Source organism: Raphanus sativus, chromosome 2 (genome assembly GCF_000801105.2).
Source record: "Raphanus sativus cultivar WK10039 chromosome 2, ASM80110v3, whole genome shotgun sequence".
NCBI lineage: Eukaryota > Viridiplantae > Streptophyta > Magnoliopsida > Brassicales > Brassicaceae > Raphanus > Raphanus sativus.
This window is the reverse complement of record NC_079512.1, coordinates 38437923-38450024: the sequence shown is the minus strand read 5'-3', so window position 1 is coordinate 38450024 and position 12102 is coordinate 38437923. Positions and strand designations below refer to the sequence as shown.

At 32.7% G+C, this 12102-nt stretch overlaps 2 protein-coding genes across 2 annotated transcripts; one reads left to right on the top strand and one right to left on the bottom strand.

Moving 5' to 3' along the window:
- The first annotated feature begins 3043 nt into the window (after positions 1-3043).
- On the top strand, positions 3044-5780 carry LOC108819202 (probable WRKY transcription factor 13). The gene is made up of 3 exons (XM_018592201.2): positions 3044-3600; positions 3895-4227; positions 5228-5780. The coding sequence occupies exons 1-3, from the start codon at positions 3230-3232 to the stop codon at positions 5409-5411; spliced, it is 888 nt and encodes a 295-aa protein (XP_018447703.1). The 5' UTR covers positions 3044-3229; the 3' UTR covers positions 5412-5780.
- A 4374-nt stretch (positions 5781-10154) lies between these two features.
- Positions 10155-11899, bottom strand: LOC130508727 (protein BRASSINOSTEROID INSENSITIVE 1-like). Its single transcript, XM_057004378.1, has 2 exons — positions 11853-11899; positions 10155-11261 (listed from the first exon to the last, which is right to left on the bottom strand). The coding sequence occupies exons 1-2, from the start codon at positions 11897-11899 to the stop codon at positions 10382-10384; spliced, it is 927 nt and encodes a 308-aa protein (XP_056860358.1). The 3' UTR covers positions 10155-10381.
- Between the last annotated feature and the right edge of the window lie 203 nt (positions 11900-12102).

Here is a 12102-nt window from a genome sequence, read left to right as displayed (position 1 = left end):
TTACTTTTTTTTTGGTAATAGTCACGTTTTAGACACGAGATATCGTGACTAAATTAGCCATGTTTGCTTTGTGTTGTTTTCGTGACCATTTTAGTCATGCTTTTAATCGTGTCGCCATCGTGTCTATATTGGTCACAATTTGTCACGGTTAATTTTGGTCACGATCGTATACACACGTCTTTTTTTCGTGACTAACCGTGACTATGTTGCCCTATAGTCACGAAAAACCAACCATAGTCACTAAAATTTTCGTGTCTATTTCACACTTTTCTACTAGTGCTATATGTGAGTAGAACAATTATTCAGGATCTCTCGTGTAAGTAAAAGGGTGGTTAGCCTAGCATATAAATTTGATATGTTATACCGATGTGGGTTACCATGCATCTTTATATATGCCCACATGTATATAAAGGAAAAAAATAAGCAGGCTTGGAATTTGATAAACGGTGGGGTTTCTAAACCTGATCATTAAACTATTTCAAAATGCAATCTTGTAAAAGTTAAAACAAGAAAAGGTGATAAACTTTTCTCTATTGGATGATTGTTTCTGTATGCGTTTATTAATTTATCTCTCATTAGGTGCAATTTTTAACCAAAAAGGTCAAATAGGGACCTAATTCATCAAATCATAATCATGATATCCTCACACAGCGTACAGAGGAATATATTTTCACCTAAGATATTTCATCATTGCTCTTCCTAATCTATATTCCTTTTTGGATTCCCAAAATAATAGCAATCGTATAAATTATTTGAGTACATCATTTCGTAAGAAAATGCGAAATCCTAGCTAGAAGATACTAAGATAGTGATAGATGTGTTTATATGTCCATCACATCTATACCTCATTTTTTCCATGGCCAGAATTTAAATATACACACTGTTGTAAATAAAATATTATTGTAAACGCTAATTCTAGAGGATTTGGATTTGTTTTCGGATGATGAACAATATGGTGCAATTTTCCCTCTTTTAATTCGTTCGAACTCTTCATATATCATTACAAAACTGAAACCAAGTATATGAAAAAATTGTCTAAGTAATTCTTAGTTCATTGATTTTGAAGACGTGAACAGAAAGAAAGATGGTTAAAGTAGTGCATTTTCACAAGTAAATGTGATATCATAAAATAACTATCACTAAATTTTTTACAAAATTAACCATACAAATTAGCATTTTCTGATAATAACATAACACATGAACGCCGTTCCAGGGACGTAACGGCACGCCGTGACAAAAGCTGACTACCGTTCTAGCGACACGACGTTAACTACCACTACATTCCCTTCATCTTTCTCTCGAGTGCCCCTGACGCGTTTTCCCCATTTTCTTCTTTCTTTTTCGACTTTTATTATTTTTTCCTTTTATTTTTGTCTAGACGATAATTTTAGTTCATAATAATGCATCTGATGGTCGACAAAATAAAAACACATTTATTCCATGTAATTCATAACAACCTTAATAAGTTAGCAACAAAAAAACTTTAGAAGAATCAAAATTAGCTTGTCTATTTTTTTTTACATAAACTTAAACTGAAACTAGATTTATGCTTTCATTAGTAGCCCGGCAGAATAGCATAATGAAACGAGATTTCGTAAGTATTTTGGCGTAGTAAAAAAAAGGGCAAAAAACGTGGATTCGCGTTTTTACTAACAAAAAAATAAAAAGAATTTTCATTAACTAGAAAAGTGGAAACATTTACAAAACTAACACTTTTATATTTTAAAATTATATGTTAATAACATCTTAAAATTTTAATAAATAGCGATAATTTTTGTAGTGATAAATAGTTGTGAATAAAGTTATACTATAATTTTTTTGTAATATTATAAAAATATCAATATATTATTCAAACATATTAAAAGATAAGCAAAATATTTATAATAAAAACTAAAGTATTTTTAATAAATTTTATTTATTTTCACATTTTGTTTTTCCTTATAACAAAATGAATACCATATAAATAGTTTTGATTAATTTAATATGTATTCCATCATTTTGCAAATTTTAATTTTTTCTGCAAGTTAATTATTTTTTTCTGCAGTTTATATATTTTTCCACGTTTCCGCAATTACGAAATAGTTACCAATCGGAGTCTTCTTTTTGTTTTGGTTAATGGTTAAAAATATAGCAAATTTGATGTATGGTAAACAAGTTAAATTTTGCTACAAAATAAACAATAACTCATAAGATGTTGATTTTAAGAACGTAAAACCAGACTAATTTGAATTTCAAAAAGCTAAGCGGACTAGCATCGAGATGTTCAGTATGTTACAATTCAGATACTAAATGTTGGTTGTGTTGAAGTGAAAGTTGCAAGGTCACTTGGACTAATGTTATAAATAGATGTATAATTTGATTCATGCAGTGTGATCTAATTGGTAACATTTTTGTAACATCAACTACCTAAAACTCAACGTAAACTCAACTACATTGTGGTACTCTATTGGTCTACATTACAATAAAAGTTACCATGTTAGTTTAGATCAGGAATCTACTATCCTTTGATATAAAATTATTACATGACCACATTGTTATGGATTTTATAGTCAATTTGATTATCCGGAAGAAGATTTATCCATAGGCTACACTTTCCACTAGAAAATTAGGTATGTATGTTTAATAGATATTGATTTAACTTTTTTTTTACAAAAAGATTGCTTGAAACTCTGAGTTATGTATTTTTTTTTTCATTTTTATGACGTATGTATTATATTCCCATCGCATACGAAAATTTGACTATTATACAAAGAAAATACAAATTTTAATTCTACGTTGCTCTGGTGTCGCAAATGTTATATTTTTCATAAATCAAACGTATTCATTTCTTCAGTCTCAAAATTCCTTAAACAACAACTAAAAACACTTTATTTATATGGATATCAAAATCAGTGTATTTATTTTGATTTTGAATTACTTTATAATCAGGAATGAAAAACAATTAGCATTCTAGGCACATGTAAATCCTCCAATAAAGCCAATCTAATTGGACCTACCTGCAACTTTCTTTTTCCAACATTTATATATAGCGAAGCACTCACATGAATGGATTGGATTGTCAAGACTCTCAACACAAGATCAAACAAAAATATCCACCTAAACCAAAATCCCCTCCTCTCTTCCCCACGCGCACACACAATCTGATCTCTTTCAATCTTATTTTGGCAAAAAAAAAATCTCTTTCAATCTTTTGCGTAAGAGAAAGAAAGAAAGAGAGACAGAGAGAGATATGGGTACGATAAACCAAGGAATAAGCTTGTACGATGAACCACAACGCATCATAAACCCTAGTAGGAACCATCTCGGTTTTTTTCTCTCTTTCCCTAATCAAACGTTATCTTCTTCTCCTACATCCTCTCCTTCTCTCGTGTCTCCATTTATAGGCCACCACTCCTTAAACTCCTTCCTTCAACATAACCCCCCTTCATATCTAACTCATCCTCAAGATCCCATCAATTCCATGGCGAATCTCCCAGAAACTCTAATCTCGATCTCCTCGTTATCCGCATCAAAGCAAAAGGATGCTCATGATACTATTGTTAATCTTGATCATCATCGTCTCAATTGTGGTACATCATCAAGGTCCTCTTTAAATCAATGGTAAGTTTTTTTCTTCTTTTGGCTAAAATTTCGAAGCTAAGTTACTTACGAAAACGATATACGAAATAAGTTAAAGTCTCAATCCTCTAAGGATATATTCAAATGATTTTTACAAAATAAAAACAGAAAGAAATAGATTATCTTCAACTACAACTTTATATCTCATTATCCCTTTCCCGACATAAGATATTGATTTCCTTTTATGAGGTACTTAACTAGTACATAATTAGTTTGAGTTGTCATGCACACATGCAAACAGCTACTTATGTAAAACGTTGTGTTAATGTTATTTAGGGCAGGGAGTTTTCAAGCAGAATATGGATACAGTAAGAAAAACAACCATGGAAGCGAGATTCATGTATATGATATTGATGATGATGTTGGTAATGGTGGTCGTATTAATGTTGACGAGGATCATCAACATAATGATACTCTTCGTCGTCATAAACATAATACGACGCCTGTAGGAGTAGGGTGTACTCTAAAGATGAAGAAGCTTAAGACAAGAAGAAAAGTAAGGGAGCCTCGGTTTTGCTTTAAGACGCTAAGTGATGTTGATGTCTTAGATGATGGATATAGATGGAGAAAATATGGTCAGAAAGTTGTCAAAAACACTCAACATCCCAGGTATTTTGTTTCTATAGATTAATTTAATCAAAAACTAGTTTCATTATAATAATTCGAAATTGGTTTTAAATTTTGTACTTTATTTTTATCTAGTTAATATGATTAGTATATCAGTTATTTCTTCGCTTGGGGGTTAATGATGGCTTATTCTAGGAACTTTATCGACTTAAATCAGAGTCTTTTTCAAGTTTTAACGTTAGCTTAATTGTGTGAGCCATCTAAAGACTAAAAGTTGCTTCAGCATTTTACTAACGAATTGGAAACTATTAGTAGAATCTTGTTCTGTAGTAATTATCAATTCTATGATAACAAAGACTACTGGCCCAGTGGGAATATTAGTAATTATACAACAAATCACGAAAAGAAGCAACCGTTTACAAAAAGAGGAAAAAAATAACAGGGTAAATGATTTATGTGGAAGCATTTGAATATTATGCGAGACATATGGGGTTTCCTTAATATTCTCCTTGTCTCTCTCTCTCTGTCTGAAGTTGACATTTGAAATTTACCAACAATGATTTGTTTGGGTAATTGGTATTGTTTCTTCAAATTATACTACTTTTAGTTCATCTGTAAAGTTTTATCATGAGCTCGATCGGCAATAAAAGTTCCATTTTACTCTTGCTATCTGTTTGAGATATAGCACTAGCTATACGGTTTCATTTGTTTTTTTTTTTCTCCTCTTTCCTTTTTCTTTTGTGCAACTGATATATGGTTTCCCATACACAATAATATGTTTCTTCGATATATGGTATATTTTTTGGTCAAATATATATAGTATATATGTATATAATTTGATATATGATACTTGATTTAGTTCACAATATGAAATCATTTTCTAGACTATCTTAGAATTTAGTTAAACAATGGTTTTACGCTATAATACCGAGAACGAAAACTAGCTTCTCTCATTATCGATAGATAGATGTATAATTGTTTTTTTTTTTTGTAAACTTGATAGATGTATAATTGTTGTGATGCATTTTTCATCAAATGGCAGGAGCTATTACAGGTGTACACAGGACAAGTGCAGGGTGAAGAAGAGAGTGGAGAGATTAGCAGATGATCCAAAAATGGTAATCACTACTTACGAAGGAAGACATCTTCACGCTCCTTCTAATCATCTCGATGACGACTCTCTCTCCTACTCTCACCACTCTCATCTCTCCAACTTCTTCTGGTGATATTCTAATTTGTCTTGGTTGTTTTTATCTAAAGTTAATCAATCCTGCCTCGAACTAATTATTGCTATGTTAATCAATAACTATATCTATATTCTCGTTAGGAAATAGTTACGTGGTTTTATATGTGTAATGTGTGTTGTGCGGTGGTTTAGGTTTGTTTTCTCGTGAGGTTAACAATGTACCTTTTTACAATCTGAGGGTTTTGTATGTGGACGTGTCGGGAGACGATTCCTTATTTTATGTGGTGTGATTAGCAAAATTTAAGGCTTTGCAGTTTGTATGGTCAAATATATTAGCGGTGGATGCAGCATATGGTCGCATCACACTTAAGCACATTTATATGCAATAAGATCCCAAGTTTTAAATACATATGGAGTGTTTTATCCACTATAATACGATGATTACTTGTACATATGGTTTTACAATTAACGAATAAACACATTCCAATACATTATTTCTTCTGCTAACAACTACTGTAATTTAGTCCATAAAAACACTCATTACCATAACCTGGTCTATGTCCACGGTCACGACCGTTGTTTTGCATCTCGTGTTGTTTGTTTATGTTTACTTTTAGACTTTTTGGGTAAAATCAAACGTATCTTTCTTCCTATATGAATCATAACTTTAAATTTGAAAACGTATATAAAAGCAAACATCAGACGTGGGTAAATTGTTGTTCTACGAAAATTAGAAAAGACAATTATCTCAGATAGCCTTTTACTTTTAGTTTTTGTCGTAAAAATAATATTCAAAATCTAAAATAAGCAAAATAATTCATTTTTATCCTGAAAATTTTAATTTTAATTTTTTTTATTTTTTGAAATTTAAAATCTATATCCAAAATTCACCTCTTAATTCTTAACCTTAAATATAGATTAGTTAATCCAAAGGATATAAATATTTGTTTTACCTTTTAATAAAATACTTTTAGTCATTTTTTCTCTTTAAAAGCTATTTTTGTGAAGATAAACTAAAAAGGAATATCCAAGAAAATTACTCTGTCAGAAATTTGTTTCTAAATTAGATGTGCAATTTCTATGTGAATTTTTCTTCATGCAACCTCGCAATTTGTGCTTTTAAAATAACCGAAGAATTGCCCGAAGAACAATAAAAAAAGAACGAGAACCATAGCAACAATATCTTCAGTTAATAGGCCTTAGTTGTATTTTAATTGTTAACGGGGCAAAGTCAATACAGATTTATCTTAATAGGCCCCAAAGATATAGCGTGCTAAACCTAAGCTTGCACGTTAATGGGCTTCTAATATTCTAATTCATAACGTAAGTCAACAAAAGTGTTACTATATTAGTGGGCAAGAAGCGAGGTCTTAGATCGTAATATTATGGGCTTTTTAAAGAACTTACACGTGAGCGGCTCGATACCCAAAGATGAATATTCCAAATAATAGTAACACGTTGATCAAACTTTTTTTTTTGTCAACACGTTGATCAAACTTATACTACGAAACTTTTTTTTTTGAATTACTATACTACGAAACTTATAAGTCGAAACAAATTTTCTTTTACGAAACCTTATTACAAAAAAAATAAGAAGAAGAGATAGACATATAATAAGAAGATAAAATCATAAGTTAGGACTTAAAAAGTTGCGACCCTTTTGCTCCGCCGAGTCCGAGGGAGATCCCCACGTGTGGACTGCACGTTCGCGCCCTTAGTTCAAGTACAATTGTAGAGTGGGAATTAAAAACGAGAAAGCTTTGGGAAGCTGCGAGCCTGCGAGTCCGAGGAGATTAAGTAGTTTATAATATTTGAAGTTTCACTAAATATTGACGAAATCTGAGCCATCGCTTTTTTTTTGTTTCTTTGTCTCTTCGTCGTGAAAATAAGGAAGATTCCAAGGTGAGATTAATCCACCGATGTAAGACCTCGCTTTTAATTAAGTTAATATTTTCTATTTAGTTAAGTTATCTCTCTTTTTTTTTTGTCAAACATGAGGATGTAAGTTAATATTTTCGTTTTCATAAAAAAAAAATATTTTCGATGACGAAACAAAAGTGTAACCGAGCGATAAAAAGATTTGGATAACGTATAACGAGACGCCTGACAACAGTTACTCGGTTAGAACAACTTTGACCGCATGTCTTTCTTCATGTGAAATAACATCTTACTGATAATAAATCACCGATAAAAATTCAGAATTTGTCAGTAACAAATTGTTTAATTCTAGTTTTCATTTTTTTCGCGATCAGACCTTACATTAATCAATGTCTTTTTCATAAGTCTTAGCTGTATGTACAAGAGGAAAGCTCACACGCGTGGGATAACCGGATTTGTCTCACTGTTTACGTACACACAAGCATTTATATATATTTTTATATACTAATCTATTTGTACGTTTGTGTAGTTCGTACATCCTAAAAACCTCAAAATTTGAGAAGAAGCATTCGCACGTGCGTGGAGGTTTGTCCGTGAGATTGAAGCCTCGAGAAAAGAACAAAACTACGATTAGATTGATTCAGATTACAGCTGTAAATCTAGCCTATAGACTATAGTACATGTTTTGTGGACTACTCACAACATTGCAATCCTCCACTTATTTCGTTACTACTTACAAGTTATAACCAGCGGCTGAGGTAGAACCGAAACTCAATGAGTTAAAAAAATCATATATTTATAAAATTGTTAAGAGTTTTTTTTCTTCTTGAGATTTCACAATAAACATGGAGATCAACATGATAAAATATATGACGGTAAAATATCAAATTTGGTGTAATTTTAACATCAAATGTAATGTCGTTGGAGATTTTTTTTGAAAAACCTTTAGGATTTAGAAAAGAAATTTTTTTTAGATATCACTTATTAATTTATTTTTACAAAAATAGACTCAGATTTAAGGTTTAGAGTTAAGAGGTAAAAGGTTTGGAGATAGGTTCAAATTTTTTAAAACAGAAAATAAATCTTAAAATTTTCACATAAAAATGTTATTTTGGTCATTTTATTTTTGTAAGTTTATTTTTGTGTAAAAACTTAAAAATACTATTTGAGAAATGTTGCAAAAAAAATTGAGAGAATTGCCTTTAGGAAAATAATAAATTAATTAAGAAGGTTGTATGGATAAGAAAGAAACACACGTAGGAGAGATAGAGGAAGAGCTCCATTCGGCGGAGACAGGACAGGGACAGCGGGCCACGGCGGAAGGCGACGTTGTAGGGTAGTATCCGACAATAATAGCTTGCATGCACGGTGGTCCACGGGCTCCATACCCACCACCGTCGCCCGTGTTCACGCTTATTGATAGCTACTCATACTCTTATTTAGTGATCTCACTATTCTATAACGGTTGATAACTTGATAACAGATGCCTAATGTCATGTCCGTGAGTTTTTTGAAACACGCTTTTTTATTTAAATTCCATTTCTAGCGTTACCTATCGAAGTTTTTATGCTTTAAAACTAGCAAACAATATTAAACTATTACTGGGGTTTAGCTCATTTTATCTATACAGATATATTGTTGTGGTTTATTTAGAACAGACTCAAGTTAGCGGTTTGAGTTTATTTATCTCACTTCAAATTGCTGACAAAAAAAAAGTCTGACTTCAAATTTTGTGAAATCTTTAGTTTATGTAGTAGACGTAGAAGATCAGTTCTTTTGGATACAAAAGCTAATGCTGAACTTGTGATTATTAGACTATAGTATTTGAGAACGTACGTTTTGTTTGTTTGTATGTAATGGGACATTTGGTGACTAATTTCTAGACATGTGTAAAATAATAGACGTGTGCATGTTGTGAATATCATACTCCTCGCTTACTATATTATTATGATGCATGTAAAGTAAGCTAACCCGGAGAGGCCTTTCTTTTAAGTTTCATTAAAAGTGTAAACACATGATTTGTTTTTAGTTTGGGTAGTAGTAAGAAAAGAAAAGGAAAGGGACACAGAATTCGAAGAGCGAGTGGAGTGAAGACAGTCCACGTAACTAGAAAGAGGGAGAGAGGAGCACATGAGACGCACGTTCATTGTGTAAGATTTGTTGTGTTGGTGCACTGTCAGAGAAACTTTGTTTTAATTTCAGGCGAAGGTCCATTTCTCCAGCAAATAAAACGGTTTAAAATAAATAAATATATGCATACTTAGACATAAGAAAGCCAAAATAAACAGGGTTGCACTTATGGTTTAAATTTATTATCTGAGAATATAATATCCGGAGAGTCTAAATTTCGAATCCAAAATTAAGTATTTTCATTTTTAGGTTCAGATATATGAATCCAGATTCTTATTTCTAAAATATATTATTTTTAAAAAAAAATTATTTTAACCATTTATAATCTTTCTCATCCTAACTTGTACGGAATAAGGTAGAAAATAAATAAATATGGAATACAACTGACCAAATCATCTATAAAGATTCCAACCAATAAATTTTTGAGAGTAATTAAAAACAGGCTTGAATGCACCGATCTTCTCACATTACAGTGAGATAGAGTAAGACTACACAACGATCATTTTACATGACAGACAGTACATCCGAGAAAAGTAAAGGAAAAAAAAAGCCTCATCTATTGATTACATTCCCGCTCCCGTGCACCGTGAATTCCCCAAATTAATTCCGACGGTAATGAGTAATAGATTACGTGTGAAGATGATCGGTCGGAATTTGATAATAATGGATTTTTCGCGATTCATTTAATTTATTAAAACTATTACTTCGAGAATTATATGGAAATTTTCTTAGAACTAGAAGAACAGTATCCAAATCTAAAAAAGGAAAACTGTAGTTACAGAAGAAAAACTGTGTATTTACATATTCTTAACAAAGTTGCTACTCTTTTTTCTCTTCTCCATCCCCAAGTCCGAACGAACCAAACATCCGGTCTTATGTATAAACAACATAAATACATACATACATTTTAGAATACAGTAGAAAAAATACAAAAAGATTAAGACCAAAGGAAAATTGGAGTGTTCAAAAGAATCTGGTTTGGTTCTCTGTTTCTAAAGCTTTTCAGAATTTTCCTTCAGGCACTTCTTGAATACTCATATCAACCATCTCTATCGTACTGAATCCTCCATCCTCTATTGATCCGATCGTCGACTGCGAATCTAGACCCAACTCAGCTTGTATCAACTTAAACTTTGCCATGACTTGTATCATGGTCGGTCGCTTCCAATCCCGATCATCCAAACACGCCATTGCAATTTTCAGGTGCTGTATAAGTTCTGTCTCTAGTGCTGGATCTTCCTTCATTAGCTCTTGATCAAACACATCGCTAACCCGCAGTTTTGCATGCTGTTTCACCCATCCAACCAGGTTATTATCTCCAAAATCCGGCGAATCGGTTGGTCTTTTACCCGTAAGCAACTCGAGCAACACCACGCCGTAGCTATAAACGTCTCCTTTTTTTGAACACCTGAAGCTTTGGTAATATTCAGGAGGAACATAACCTGGCGTTCCGGCTAACGTACTGACGCTTAAATGCGTGTCCATCGCGCTCATCAGCCGCGCCATCCCAAAATCTGAAACCCGAGCTTCCAAGTTTTCGTCCAGCAACACGTTGCTCGATTTCATGTCTCTGTGGATGATATGCGGACTGCAGTTATGGTGAAGAAAGGCAAGCCCTCTAGCCGATCCAATGGCGATTTTCCGTCGCATGGACCAGTTCAGTTTCACGCCAGCTTTCTTGGGGTCGTGCAATACATCTTCCAAGCTCCCATACTTCATGAACTCGTACACAAGTAGCCGCTCTTCTCCGACTTTGCAGTAACCGAGAAGCGGAACAAGGTTCCTGTGTTTGATCTGCCCTATCGTCTCCATCTCAGCCTTGAACTCTCTATCGCCTTGACCACTAATTTGGAATTTGATAACTGCGTAAACAAGTAGACTCCTCCAAGATTAGTCCTAGGCTCCTAGCTCTCTCGAATCAGCAATACTTTTTTTTTTCTTTTGTCATGTTTCTTTTAAATTGTGGTATTTTGTCTTATATTTACAAGGCAGAAAAAAAAAGATTAGGGCTTTTTGTTCAATATTCAAACGTCGAAATTTGTGTTTGTGATTTCACGTCTAAACTCGATATCCGTTATAATACTATATAGACACAGTTAGTTCGGACTTAAATATATAGTCGATACTAGACTTGTTTGTAACTGGTATCTGATTTTACCTTTTCTAAATGAAACTTGACCCACCTCTTTATCATTTAGCTGTGTATCCGGTCAAATAAGGTTACTCAAATCTAGAAGATCGCGGTCTGATCGTACCGGACTAGACTAGTCTAGTCATAGTTACATTCTTAGTTAGATGCAATGCTTGAAATGAAACCACCGGTTGTGCAGACAACACTGAAAATGTAATTATTGAAGGGGTAAAAAGAGAGAGGAAGAAAGGTGATGAATGTGAACGAATAATGTAATTTAAAACATTCGAAACAAAAAAAAGTAAGTTAAAAATAAAATTTAAAAATAAAGCAAATGATTACTTTCGCCAACCCACACTCCAGTCTCTTCCCCACTTCTGAAGGCCCATTAATCAGATTCATATTATTACCTATAATTATTACTTTTGCCAAACAAAAAAAATTACACTATCCCTCCTTTTGGCCAGATGTATAAAACGAACATTCATGTAAGAAAACAAATCTCAGTACGAATTATACGTGTATGTTCGTTATGCTATTATCCCACGGATCAATAGTATGTCATAGTGACGTTGTCCTTACGACATCCGGA

Coding starts and splice junctions, on each gene's coding strand:
- LOC108819202 (XM_018592201.2), top strand. CDS start 3,230: ATGGGTACGATAAACCAAGGAATAAGCTTGTACGATGAACCACAACGC. Junction 3,601..3,894: donor AGGTCCTCTTTAAATCAATG/GTAAGTTTTTTT, acceptor AATGTTATTTAG/GGCAGGGAGTTTTCAAGCAG. Junction 4,228..5,227: donor AAAAACACTCAACATCCCAG/GTATTTTGTTTC, acceptor ATCAAATGGCAG/GAGCTATTACAGGTGTACAC.
- LOC130508727 (XM_057004378.1), bottom strand. CDS start 11,899: ATGGGCCTTCAGAAGTGGGGAAGAGACTGGAGTGTGGGTTGGCGAAA. Junction 11,262..11,852: donor TGGAGTGTGGGTTGGCGAAA/GTAATCATTTGC, acceptor CTAATCTTGGAG/GAGTCTACTTGTTTACGCAG.